Source organism: Mustela nigripes, chromosome 4 (genome assembly GCF_022355385.1).
Source record: "Mustela nigripes isolate SB6536 chromosome 4, MUSNIG.SB6536, whole genome shotgun sequence".
In the NCBI taxonomy this organism is placed as follows: Eukaryota; Metazoa; Chordata; class Mammalia; order Carnivora; family Mustelidae; genus Mustela; species Mustela nigripes.
This window is the reverse complement of record NC_081560.1, coordinates 175,559,412-175,573,544: the sequence shown is the minus strand read 5'-3', so window position 1 is coordinate 175,573,544 and position 14,133 is coordinate 175,559,412. Positions and strand designations below refer to the sequence as shown.

Sequence of the window (14,133 nt, the reverse complement as noted above, 5' to 3'; positions counted from 1 at the left end):
CATCATTACCATCACCGTCACTACCACCATCATCACCACCATCTCCATCATCACCATCATTACCACCATCATCATCACCACCATCACCACCATAACCATTCATTACCACTCTCATCACTATCACCACCCCCATCACCATCATCACCATCACCACCATCACTATCACCACCACCACCATTAACACATATTCACAATTATCACCCTCACCACTGTCACCACTATTTTCACCATCATCACTATCACCACTGTCATCACCACCATCATCACCACCATCATCATTATCATCACTATCACCACCATCGTCATTGTCATCCTCACTGTGAACATTTTTCAGGTGTTTTCTCTATGCCAGTCCTTGTACTAGGTAGATTTCAACTACTATTTTGCTTGCTTATCACAATAGTCCTCTGAGAACATGAGCCCTTAGAGAGGTGATGTAACTTTCCAGAGGTTATCCAGCTGGCAAGGGGTAGACCAGCTTGAATTCAGGCTCATCCGGGTCTGGAGGCCAAGCTTTGTCATTCTGCCTCTTAAAGAGTCTACAGAAACCTTGGATAGAGCCTTCTCCTCCTGGATCAGTCAGATAAAAAGATTTAATATTGGTGAGAGGCATTCCTCCTAGAGACAAAGTAGTATAGAACCATAGTTCCCCAGCACTGTCCCCTTCTAGACCCAGAAATTGAGTCACACCTTTCTGATAGATGAGTGGCATTGCCAATTCCTCATGAAAGCCCAGGCTTCTTTCCTGTGTTGTAAATCACTTCTGCAAAGGCAGACTTCAAATAATGGCCTTGTTGATAACATTCAAGGTTGAATACAAGAAAGGCTTTGAGGAGAGTAAGACCCACTTTCACCTCCCCATGGATATGGTACACATCAAGCATGCTAAGAAGGCCCAAGCTCTGGCTAGTGACCTGGACTATAGGACAAAGCTGCACGAATACACCGTACTGCCTGAAGACATGAAGACCCAGTGGGCCAAGAAAGCCTATGGGCTCCAGAGTGAGGTGAGCCCCCCCTCACTGCCAGTTCTCCTCCTGCCACTCCTGCAGTTGAGTACAGGGACATTTTGAGGGTGATTTGGAACCCGTGCATGAGTCTATGATATAACTCGTAGGAGCAGGAAGAGCTGCCAAGAGGGGCTGGACCCAGGGAGGACGGGCAGGGAGGTAGAGCTGTGGATATTAGTCAAGACAGCAGAGGCTAGAGCGTGGAGACCTGGGGCCCCGACCTATTGCAGGAGTCAAGATGTGCTGGTAATGGTGCCGAGCAAAGAGGAAGAAGCCAGTGTTGAAGATGGCAAGTAAATCTTGGAAATTTAGCGGGTTGGTAGATAAGATTTTTGGTGAAAAAGTCTGAAAAGCCCTCTTTGTCATCGGTGGTGGGGTTTCAGCACTGAGACAGAACATGCTATGAGGTGGGCCCAGTGGCTTCAGCCCCAAGGGGAGTGCTGTGTCTGACTATAACAGTGTAGGGGGACAGTTCTTTTAAGAAAACCAAGGCAAGAGTAGGGATTCCCCTAAGTCTCCCGTCACCTTTGCCCCATCTGCCTCCCTGCGTCCCATTACAGCTTGGGTTTTCCCTTGCAGCTGCAGTACAAGGCCGACCTAGCATGGATGAAAGGAGCCGGGTGGCTGACGGAGGGAAGTCTCAATCTGGAACAGGCCAAGAAGGCTGGGGAGCTGGTCAGCGAGGTAACCCGCGCACAGGCTCTGGCTTCTAGTGGCTCTCAGCCCACGAGACCCTGAGAGCCATCTTTCCCTCTGCTTCTCCCTCCCCAAGCCCCGTGCTTGTTTGGGGCCTGACTCAGAGGAGTCCTTCTTCATTTTGGCACCTGACGCTGGGTAGTCTTCCACGCCCTTACCCATCCTGGGGAGGTGTCTGCAAGCAGCCTACTGGTTTACATAGAGTAGCAGTGGCATCCAAAGAAAAATTCGGAAGGGTGGTCCTACTCAGTCGATGGGCACGTGGGGAAATGTGTTTGTCACGGAGGTGCGTGCCATTCCTCCTGAATCAGAGAACCTGATGTTCCGAGGTCAGCGTTCCCATGATGCCGGTACCTTACACTCACTGCAGACTCCGGGCAAGCTTCTCGAACCTTCCGATCCTCTTCCTCTCGGGTAAAACCGAGAATGTTAGAGCATCCCGGCGGCCCTAAGCCTCTGCTTCTCTTTGCACCATGTAAAGCTGGCTTTGGCAGCTGGCAGAGGAGGACTTTTGAAGGGCATTTCATTTGGAAGTGAGTTTGACTATTTCAGGAACTCTGTTTGGGAACTCTTCAAAGGGAACTCTTGTTTTAGGATCGGGAAGGCTGAGTCGGCATCTCTCTTGCAAATGGTAATAATAGTGATAATGTAGCTGAACTTCATGGGCCGATAATAATTATGTCGTTATTTGACGGCTTTGAGTGCATTACATACATATGGCTCACAACCGCCCTATGGAAGTAGACACTCTGACTACCCTATCAATATCCTCATTTTCATTAGGAAAGAGATGGAGAGTCACATTTCAAGCAGGCGGCAGAGCTGAGCTCTGTCCCGGTGTGTGTGGTCTGAGGCCCCAGCTCCTGCCCACGAAGTGGTCTTGTATCCCCAAAGCACGTTTTGTAAATTAATCTTACTTTTCCTGCTCATCATTCTCTCAGACACAGACACACTAAGGGTTGGAACATAGAAATAAGGAAGGTAGAGAAAAGTGAACGACACATTAGGGTTCCTCTTACTTTAGCTTCTTTTCCAGCCTGCTCAACTCCAGGTGGAGCAAACAAAGCCCCGTGTGTCTTGGATAAAGGTTTGGGGAGGAGACCCAGCTCTCTGACCTCCATCCTCCGGAGTTCCCATCTCTGCCTGATGTCCTATGCCTACTAGTTATTAAGCTCCTTGAGGGCCAGGAAGATAGCAGCCTTTTCTCCTGTTTTATATTTCTATTGTGCCCTGTACAGGGTGGACTCTTGCCTGCTCAGTTAAGTTCTTACGATTTGACCAAAGGCAGAGTCTGGAACGATCGGGATTTCCCACCATGGAAGGGTAATGCGACTTCCTTCAATTGTGTGGTGAAGTTTTCCCATTCAACGCACTGGAACGAGAGAGGAGAATAACAAGTCCCTTTGGAATATTGTCTCTAGAATTTCTTTTCTTTTTATTTTTTTAAGATTTTATTTATTTATTTGACAGAGAGAAAGAGATCAGAAGTAGGCAGAGAGGCAGGGAGAGAGAGAGAGGAGGAAGCAGGCTTCCTGCTGAGCAGAGAGCCCAATGTGGGGCTCGATCCCAGGACCCTGAGATCATGACCTGAGCCGAAGGCAGAGGCTTTGACCCACTGAGCCACCCAGGCGCCCCTATAATTTCTTTTTCCTCAAGGGAGGACACTTGGAAGCTTCGATATTCCAAACCCTATTCTGGGCTCAGCTGGTCCCCATGACCCTCTTGCTGACAGCACCGGGGTTTTGCTCCTCTTGGCTCTCCCCTCCACGCGAAGCTTCAGCTTCAGTCCGCCATGCTCAGCTGCCTCCTTTCCCGTCAACTTTGGCATGTCCGGTGGAAAAGCCAAAGGAGCCAACCTCCGGGAAGGACAAGGAGTCCCTGTGGGGAGACGGAATTAGCACATCTGAAATGTTGCCAGTTACTTTGTGGCTGGGAGGCGGGGACGCCGGGAGGACAAGACCTCAGTGATCTGGAACACGGAGAAACTGTGAGGGTGAATCCCACCAGGCTGCCAGCCTGCTCTGTCCGCGACCCCCAACATGTCCTCTCCCTAGAGCACAGGGGCTCCTCGGATGGTCGCGACAGCACCGCGCGTTCTGGTGATGGCTCATGTGAACACTCTCGTGCCCCCAGACTGCCCTTACCGAAAGCAGAGCCGCGAAACCTCTGCCCCTCCCCGCAGTGGGGCAGCTGCTATTTTTCGTACCATTGTGGCCAGAGTGGCTCTGGGGATTAAGGGACATGCCCAAGGCCACGAAGCTGGCAAGAGGCGGAGGCGAGCTTTTGGCCTCCGTCTTCCGGGTGGTGAAGTCCCAGTTCCCTCGGTCTCACTTTCCTATGCCAGATCTCGATTTACAAGATGGATGCATCTCGGGGCACAAGGGGGGGATATAAGGGTTAGTGGGGGGAGAAGTTCAGGGCCTCGCTCAGGACCAGCAGCTAAGAGAAGCTCCCCAGAGCAGGCCTGTGTCAGGTCTGTGGGATCCCGATGGGGCTGCAGACCCCGCGGGAGGGCTTCCGCCCAGAAGATGGGGGCATCGCTGAGAACGCGCGTGTGGTCGTGGGCACAAGTGTGGGGTGGGGACAGCCAAATCCAAATGCCACAGGGTCCCTTTTCTTTGGAAACAGAAAAACTACCGGCAGAGGGTGGATAAGCTGAAGTTCACCAGCGTGGCCGACAGCTCCCAGATGGAGCACGCCAGGAGGAGCCAGGAGCTGCAGAGCGGGGTGAGTCCCGGGCTGCCCCAGCCCTGCCGGGCTGCCCCAGCCCTGCCGGGCCGCCGTGTCGCAGGCTGGGCCCAGGCGAGGTCTAGGAACCGTGAGCCTTTGCTTTCGACAGGCTGGGCCTGGCTTGCCCGGGGGCCTCCAGGCTGTACAATGAAACAGCATGTGCCTTATTTACACATCAGTGTTCGGTAGCCGCACCCCCACCCTCCCCAGGTCACCACAGAGCAGGTGCCAGAGCTGCTACAATGGGGCCAGGACCTTACTGGCCTTCCTTCCTAAAGGTCTAAGTACACGTCCCAGAAAAGGTGCCATCAACAGATAGCCGCGGTGTGGGTGGCTGGGAAGGAGGGAGAGCAGGAGAGAGCAGAGTGTTCAGATGCCCACTGACGCTGACTTTCGGGTCACTGCTCACTTCCTGGGGGTCAGCCCCTGTGAATGCACTGGGATTATTGGGATTGATGGTGGGGGTGCAGGTGGCGGGGTGGGCTTCTAATTTTTCTCCTTTGGGGAGTCTGTGCTCATCCAAGACCTCTGGGGGGTTATTTCCTGCGGCTGTGGGCAGCGTAGGTGGGAACAGCTTGGGAAGGTTGATGCCTTCTCATGGCAGAAGTGTGGGAACAGAAACCCTGGAGGTGTTGGTTCTCAGCTCCTACTGCCGCTGCTTCTGCCTTCAACCCCTCCTGCCGGAAGCCGCCTTTATTGGATTCTGCTGGCCAGTGGCTGGTCTGGGCCGTTTTGTAATGGACTGCCTGTGTAAGTCACAGAGACGGCAAGCAGATCTGAAGACGTGTCCGTGATGCCAGCCCACCCCGCACCACCTGCTCCTGACCCAGGGCTCTCTCCCAACAGGTGGCCTATAAGGCAGGAAACGAGCAGTCTGTCCATCAGTACAGCATCAGCAAAGACGAGCCTCTCTTCTTACAGGCCCGAGCCAACGCTGCCAATCTCAGTGAGGTATGGCAAGAGGGAGAGGGCAGCTGTAGCCTCTGCTTCCCCATGTAGCCCTGGGCAACAAAGTCCACCCACCATATTGGGGTGTCAACGGAGGTTCCACACATCTGGGCACTGTAAATAGCCCATCCAGCAGATCTTGATCCTGGCCAGTGTCTTAGGGGGGAGGGAAGGACCACCTTCCCTAGGACAGAGCTGGTGGGAGTCTTGAACCACTGAGAATATAACAGGGTAGGAGGCAGTGGTGATTGCTGGTCCTAGTTAGAACAGCATTAGTATTGATTAGCATCAGTATTGATAAGCAAGTGAGGCTTCAAGGTGTTCACGCCACACTGCTTGGGTTTGCTCCTTGGGTCTACCACTTACTACATATGTGGCCTTGGGCAAGTTCTTTGTGCTCAGTTGTCCCGTTGGTAAAATCAGGGTCATACTAGTTCCTGTCTCATTGGGTTGTCACAGGCTTCAGTGAGTTAATATACAGAAATCCCTGGAAGGAGTATGGACAATGTAGCTATTACTCCTAGACACAAAAGCATGCATGGTCCCAGTTTCCTTCTCTCTGTCTGCTAGGAGAGGCCTTCCTTAGCTCTCACACTCAGCAACCTGGTCCTTGGAGTCCTGGTCCCTGTAATAGGTAGAGGGGAGAATTAGAAGGAGCAACAGAGGCTAAATCAATTCACACACATAGAAAGAGCAGAAGACTTGCAGAGGAAGGAACTTGAAATCTGCAGGTGGGGGCAGGACAAGAGCTAGGAGGAGCAAGGACAGACCCAGGGGGACTAGAGACTGGGGGCAGGAAGACAAAGGGAGGAAGTAGCTGTAAATGCAGCAGCAGCTGGTCTGGGGTGTGAGTAGGCGGAGGTGGGGAACAGACCTTCCAGAAATGTTGCTGTGGGTTTCGAAACATTGCACCACTGCCATGTGTTTGAGACCTCCCTGAAGACTCCTAGTATTTTTCAAGGTCTCTGGAGTTTGAATTCTGCTTCTTTTGAGGGAAGCCCTGTGTCAGGAGGCCCTGAGGCAGGAACAAGGAGGTCCGGTGGTACTGCGGGTACCAGTTTGCTGTGGAGGGCCAGTCAGTGTTGGCCTCTGAGAGAGAGCATTACAGAGGCCGGGGAAGCCCTCGCACGGGAGGGTGATCTCTTTCTCCTGCCTCTCCTCAGAAACTGTATAAGAGCAGCTGGGAAAACCAGAAGGCAAAAGGGTTTGAGCTGCGTCTCGACTCCTTGGGCTTCCTGGCAGCCAAAGCCAACAGGGACCTGGCCAGTGAGGTGAGTCGGTGCTCAATGAAGGCTGCCATTTTCCATCCGGGAGAGTCAGAGCGTGTCTGCACAGGCTCTTCAGCTGAGTCTCAGGGTCCAATCTGTGAAGTGGGGAGAGAGGTGACGACTTTGCAGTGAGACCGCCACATGATGCCCAGCGCACTGCCTGCCACACGTTGGTTTTTAATGGCTGGAAGCATTAGTAGTAGTAGTAGCAAGACTAGTGATCTAAATGGGTTATTTGACAGATTAACTGATGCCCAGAGACCTTCCAGGACTATCTAAGGACATTGTGGCTGGTCACTGGCTAAGAGTACAGGCTCTGGTAGCAGGTGGACCTCGCTAAAATCCTCGCTCCATCCCCTCTCAGTATTGTGACTCTGGGAAGGCTGTGCCACCTTGCGCCTCTCCATTAACTCATCAGGAAATTGGCAGTTGCGAAGCAGTTATGAGGAAAGGAAACGATTTCATGCGTACTGAGTTTCCGTCGTCCAAAGCCATCTGCTGGGAGTCTGATGTGAGCTAAGAAGCCTAAGCCAGAATGTAAGGCCAAGTCCGCTCACTTCATCAAACAGTCTGGCTTCCGAAATAGATGCATACCCATAAATGTACTTGTCTCTATAAATATATGGAGATATCAGCTGAGCTAAACAGTGGCTTGGTGGCGCGGTCGATCTACCTTCTGGCGTAAGCTCCTTCTCTGCTCACCTGGGAAGAGCTCACCAAGCAGCCCTGGTCTGCAGACACGCTCTGAGGCCTGGAGTATGTGTGTGTGTGTGTGTGGGGGGTGTCGCACGCTCACCTCAGAGTGAGGGTTCAGTAAAGACTGCTGTTGTAGCTGGCACAGAGGACAGGAGAGCCCAGGTCTCCTGATCATGTTGAAAAGGTTGCCACATGCTTGTGTCCTGTGACAGTTTTTAAAGCATTTCCACACATATTTTTTTCCTTCTGATCCTTCTTACTCTTGGCCTCACATTTTTTTCCAAGCCGGTATGCTCACACGTGCTCCCCACACTCCTGCATATTTCTGTGGGCTTCGGTTGTGTCATCCGAGCTCTTTTCTCTAACGGCAATCATGCTTAGGCTCTTCTGTGTCTTCTTCATTTCATGAAGACTTTCTGTTTATGGTGTTTTCACTATTCCCAGGAAGGTATTTAAAGTGACTTTTGAAAGCAGCAGGCCACTTAAAACTAAAGCCAGAATGGGGCGCCTGGGTGGCTCAATGGGTTAAAGCCTCTGCCTTCGGCTTAGGTCATGATCCCAGGGTCCTGGGATCGAGCCCCGCATCGGGCTCTCTGCTCCGTGGAGAGCCTGCTTCCTCCTCTCTCTCTGCCTGCCTCTCTGCCTACTGGTGATCTCTGTCTGTCAAATAAATAAAATGTTAAAAAAAAAAAACCCAAAAACAAAAAACAACACTAAAGCCAGAAAAAACAAGGCTGAAGAGTAGAGATAAGAGACGGAATGTCTCCAGGAACTTAGGAAAAGACTGTAGTGCAGCTGAGCCTTCAGTGTAGCTCTGAGCTGACGGGCAGCTGAGGTGAAAAGGGAAATAACGAGTAATATTTTAGTTTACTGTGTGATGATAAGAGGCAAACTCCTTATGACTCTAATTCTAATAACATTCTGTTGTGTGGCTGTGTTTGAACTGTCGTGCCTTCTGTTTGAAAGCGAACAACGGCTTTAGGAGATGCTAAGACACTCCACTCTCTTCCTCCCATTTAGGTGAAGTACAAGGAAGATTACGAGAGGTCCCGGGGGAAGCTCATTGGGGCGAAGGATGCCCGGGGCGATTCACAAATGAGTCACTCGCTGCAAATGTCCAAGCTGCAGAGTGAGCTCGAGTACAAGAAAGGGTTCGAGGACACCAGATCCCAGTGCCACGTCTCCCTGGACATGATCCACCTCGCGCACGCCCGCAAGGCCCAGCATCTAGCCACAGACATCGGCTACAAGACAGCATCTTATCAGTTCACCGCTTTGCCCACGGACATGAAGGTGGAATGGGCCAAGAAGGCGTACGATTTACAGAGTGATGTAAGCTCCGTGTGTGCACGTGTTCACGTGTGCTAGTGCCCCCACCAGTGTTTGCCCGAGCCACCCCAGACAATAGCGGATACATCCAGATACCTGTTTCTGGATCGCAGGGCGGACCCATCCTTCCTCTCCTAGCGGCTCGACTTTTATTCCAGCTCTGCCCACTTTAGATCCTATACCAGCACGCAGAAAAATCGCAAAGGGGCTTTCTTCTCCTGGGGTTTGCTCTGCCTACGTTTTCCCTGCTTCTTTTACTGTGGAGGGGGCGGATGGATGGGTGACCTTCCTAACTGTGGCCTGTTCTGGGACAGCATCTCCCATCCTCCTTCCAACCTTGGCAGTCCCTTTGCAGGGGCAGCACGTTAGCCCCCCACAGCCCCCCTCCCCTTTCTCCCTGTGCGCCCCACCTGGCTGTTCCACATGGGGCTGGGGAGGGCAGTGCTGACATCCCCTTCCTGGTCGAGCTGTTTCCGGATAGATGGGCGATATGCTCGTTTTAGACAAGTGTCCATTTAAATGGCTTTCCATGAAAACGACTCCTTCAATGGCGAGTAAAGAAATGAGCCCCCCCCCCCCCCACCCCGCGCCACACCGAGGTGTAGGAAGGAATCCGGCGCGGTGGGAAGCCTCGGCTGTCTTGTGAAATTCCCTCCAATAGCTCCCCACCTGGGTTCTGTCGTGAATTCTCATTTTCTTCTCCCCCGCTTGTCATTTTAAGCAAGGAACCGGGAAAGCAGACAATGAGAACGCTCCTCTGCCCGAGGTAGACACGCGTCCTTAATGAGGGACCAGGTGGATGGGCCCCGCCCGCTCCACCCCGGGCGCTGCTGGGCGGGGCCTAACGCGCGGGGGGGGGGGGGGCGCCGGGATGCTCCAATTACAGGGGAAATTAATTGACATTTTGGAGCCCTACCTGTGACTGTACAGAAATGGATAAGACAAAAGTGGCATCTAATTTGACTCAGCTGGCACCAAGGCGACATCTGGGCGCCGTTAATAGCCCTTTAAATGTCTGCACACCGACAATGGCCTGCCTTTTCTTTCTTTTTTTTTTTTCCCCTCTCTCCTTTGTCAGAACCGATACAGGGCAGATGTGAGGTGGATGAAAGGCGCGGGCTGGGTCGCCACCGGGTCATTAAATGTGGAGCAGGCGAAGAAGGCAGGAGCACTCATTAGCGAGGTGAGATTTCCTGACAGCGTGCAACAGGCCTGGCTGCACTAGGCGTGTGGCATTTCTGTATAAAATTAAAATAATTTCCACTCAAAAGGCAAAGAAAAAGGCAAAGCTACATGAAAGGCCTGGAAACTCAGACAAGGGCTGGTAATTAGGGGTAAACTGCATACCAAACACACACCAGTAGGGGCCCACCAAGCCCTGGCAAAAACAAAGTTGGTGACAAATGGTATTAGGAATAGTAACAACAATCAAAAAAGAGCTCAATTGCTACCCACCAACTTACCTTTTTAATGAAGCAACAAGGGAGAGATGAGGAAAAGACCCATTTATTGCACCCAGAAAGCTCTTTCGTGACTTTCTGTGCATTTTCTCCTTCTCCTTCTGCTACAGTGTAAACAGTTTGAATATTCACGTGGAGTGGAGCATGTGACTTGAGTCTCTCCTGATTGGGGAGGGGGGTCTCATTTCTATTTAAATCTCACTCCTGTCTACTTGTAGCCTCCCTGGCTGGACCCGAAGGTGTCACGGCGTGTTAAAAAGAGCCGTCTGCTCATATTTTAGGAGAGTTTCGCTAAACAGATCGTTTAAAGACTAGATCAAGTTTTCTCAGTCTCAAGACTATTGACATTTTGAAAACTCTGGCTTGGGGGAGCGGGGGGCTGTCCTGAGTCTTGTGAGGTGTTTGGCAGCACCCCTGGCCTCTACCTTCTAGGTGCCAGTAGCACCCTCTTCCTGGTTGTGACAACCAAAAATGTCTCCAGACTCTGCCCAAAGGTAGAGAGCCACCAGACTAGACAGGCCAGGGAGTGGTCCTTGCCTCATGTTCACACCATGGCTGCACACCCTCCAACAACCCAAGTTCCCCTCTGTTCATGTCTATTTGCTCAGGAGGCAAGTAAGAATTTTTTTAGTTGCTTTCAGAGTAATCTGGTTTTTCTAGACTTTTCTGGGTCCGGGGGGAGACCACAATGACATAGCCCCAGGAAAACCTGTAGCCTTAGTTACTAGTCTCCTGGGACCTTGTTTTGAGAAGACTTTCCTACTAAGTGAGTAGGTAAAACAGAAAGACCCCTCAGTTGTTTTTTCAAACACACCTGCCCAGCGTTGATATTTTCCTGGGGGAGGTTATTCTGACATGTCACAGAGTGGGTTCTGAAAGTAGGATCCGTCTGAGTGGCCTAGTTTTTCAGAATATTAGTCAACACGCAAGCCTTAGAAGACCCTGGGAGCTCTGTGGCTACTGTACTACCCTAAGTAATTCAGTCTGATTGAGGAAAGGCCCTTTTAAAAGGATGATTTTGAGAAACTTGCAGGAGCAAACATCTAGGTTTGAGGACTCATGATCCTAAACTCACTGGACCCACTCATAAAAGGATATAAAAAATGAATTATACACTCAATTTAGACTTCAAGATGATTCCTTCATGCATCTAAGTCTGGCACCCAAGGGATCTTTCTGGAACTATTTATCCCATGGTGGGCTTAATTTTCCACCTCATTTTGCAAACCTACTCAACAAATGTGCTTATCTTCTACACTTCATACCAGTTCTCAACTTCAGTCAGGCAAGAAAATCCTTCAGCAACTTTCCCCAATCATCTCATTTCAGTTTGGCACATTTCCAGTTTAGTGTCAAATTGCCTGACCTCTTAATTTTCAGACAGAATGCCACACACTGTTGAAAGAGCCACAAATGTACACACGTCTATCACTTAAAGCAGGAGCTGGCAGACCTTATTTGTCAAGGACCAAATAGTAAATATTTTCAGCTTTATAGGCCACAAGATTTCTCTTGCAGTTCCTCAACTCTGCCATGTGAATGAATGAGCACGGCTGTGTTCCAATAAAGCTTTATTTATAAGAACAGGTGACAAAACAGAGAGGGCTAGATGTTGAACTGTATCTGCTTTAAACAAAACAGGATACAAAAATGGAACCTGATAAATGAGGAAGTGTTTATAAAATAACTATTCAATTTGCGGAAAGATACACTTTATAATTCCATTGAGATAGCAACTGTGCTAGTCTTCTGGAAATGTTATTTGGATTAAAAAAAAAACAACAGGAATTAATTAAGTGTGACTTTTTGAATCTGAATGGGGTATCTAGATCTTTGCCAGCATTTGAATTCTTTGTAATTCTTTTTTTTTTTCCCCCAGTGTCTTTCAAAATGTATGATGGCTCCTTTCAATAATAGCGGTCTTCTTTGTGTTATTGTAACATTTTAAAGAATTCTTGCTTGTGTTAACTGGGTCCTAAAGTGATTGAATTATTATATCATTGGCTGTTAAATGCAAGGGTTTTGACTGTGATGATCTCTGCAGTGTCCTTTTGGGGAAGGAAAACGGGATGCTTCAATTGATAAATGTGACTTCCTTCTTGCTTGGGGGACCCAAACTAAGATATGTAAACAACCGTGACACAGTATTTGAAGCCTATAAAAAGAATCCTTCCCTAAGTGTGCATCCCGCAGTATTTTACGGGAATAGCCTAATTTTGCGATGTTTTCTTTGCACCCAGTAGAAATACTTTAATGTTAATTGACATGAGGTTATTCTTAAATTGAAACAAATATTAACCTGAAGGCACCGAGGATATAAAGATGGAGGAAGCCGAATAATAATTATGTTCACAAATTCACTCTAATCTCAAGCAACCTATGATTTTCCCTTTCAAATGGTATGAAAGAGCAGCACAAAATTCACAGCTTTGATCTTTTTCTGCTCAACAGAAGAAGTACCGTCAGCATCCAGGTGCTTTGAAGTTTACCAGTATTAAAGACACTCCGGAGATGGTCCAGGCCAGAATTAGTTATACCCAAGCAGTGGATGTAAGTGATAATATATATACATTATGACTCTAAGAGTGGGCTCTTCTTTCAACACTGCGATTGAAGCCGAGGGGTTCTTGTCTTGCTCCTTCTGTTGTTCTAAGGATGAAGGAACTTCTTGTCCTTTTGCCGAGACACACCTTAGCAGGGGTGCCTCCTCATTAGGATGCAAATGGGGTGTTGCTGCTCTTTGGATGCCAAGTGGGGCTCCACCACCCTGCTGTCCCCATGCTCTCCTATCTTTCCATTTGCATGTTTTCAAGAATTGTCTGTGGTGGGGCCTTTTCCCCCGTCCTTCTTGTTTTGAAGTGTTATTTTCAGAACTGAAATTTTGGGGGCCCAAATTCTTGGTAATTGGCAGACTCAGCCCTGCTAGGACTCCTTGGGACCCAAGGGCAGAAATTCTCGCTCTCTGAATTCCCCTAACGACTTTGAAAACGATTTGGGTCTTGTGTACGTAAGACTAACTTTGAAGTCATTTCCCAAATTCCTTTTATAGTGTGGAACTGAGATCTGGCCTTTTGCCCTCATGGCACAGTGTTTTTTGGGGACTAAATTGAACCATGAGATCCTATAAAAACTCACTTTAGGATATGGATCAACCCCATTTGGCTGATTTTATTGAGACAGGCCCGCAGATCCTTATGCAGGGCAGGCACGCCTTAGAAATATCTTCAAACTGTTCAACTTGCCATAAGTAAAATTTACAAAAATTAATGGGAGAGGAGTTTTAAGATTATCTCTCTTGCTTCCCAGTTGAATACATTATTCTGGGGATGCCTTATTCAGCAGGCACTTGGAAATGTCCTCAGTGCCTGTCAGAACATGTTATGGGATTATTTACACACTTACAGGTTTAGGAATTTATAATTTATTGATGAGCAGCCCAGCAGAAGCACCTGAATTCCGAGAAACACAGATGGTCAAACAAGAACTTTTATATGAAGGAAAACAACACCCGCTTCTTCCTTACCCTAACCGACTCTAGGGGGCACTGCTGCGATACGGAGAAACTTGGACACACTAATGAGATTTAGGATGGAAAAGGCTGGTTTAGCAACTCTCTCCGGTGGTCGATGCCAACTTCGTGTGTCGTCTCTACGAGGATGTCATAAGCCCAAATCAGAGTTCTGGGTGGCTAGGACCCCAGACCCACCGAGTGGACATTTATTAGCACAAGAATCCTTGAGATGAGGGGACGGAACAAGGGCTGAAGTTGACCCAGGGCAGACCTCACCTGTGGAAGAGCCATCTCTTGTGCTTCTAGATTTCGATGCCCTCTCAGGGTTTATAGGGCATAACAGATTTACTAAGGTTTAACTAGATCTCGTTTTCTGCTCACCCACGGTCAGCAGATGCTACAAGTGGAGAGTGTTTGCTGAGAGGCGAGTTTTAGCCTGTCTTGTCCCGAGCTGGGAAGGGGGGCTCGGGAGGGGATGAGGTGCA

General features: G+C 49.5%; 1 protein-coding gene across 3 annotated transcripts in view; it reads left to right on the top strand.

Annotated features, from left to right (window-relative positions):
- NRAP (nebulin related anchoring protein) overlaps window positions 1–14,133 on the top strand; it is a 68,908-nt gene that overhangs the window by 30,646 nt on the left and 24,129 nt on the right. For 2 of the 3 annotated variants that reach the window (XM_059398629.1, XM_059398628.1), the window contains 8 exons: window positions 810–1,007; window positions 1,590–1,694; window positions 4,335–4,433; window positions 5,283–5,387; window positions 6,548–6,655; window positions 8,369–8,680; window positions 9,756–9,860; window positions 12,589–12,687. In XM_059398629.1, coding sequence (XP_059254612.1) covers window positions 810–1,007; window positions 1,590–1,694; window positions 4,335–4,433; window positions 5,283–5,387; window positions 6,548–6,655; window positions 8,369–8,680; window positions 9,756–9,860; window positions 12,589–12,687 — 1,131 coding nt within the window. The remainder of the gene's footprint in view (window positions 1–809; window positions 1,008–1,589; window positions 1,695–4,334; window positions 4,434–5,282; window positions 5,388–6,547; window positions 6,656–8,368; window positions 8,681–9,755; window positions 9,861–12,588; window positions 12,688–14,133) is intronic. The other variant, XM_059398631.1, reaches the window with a different exon arrangement.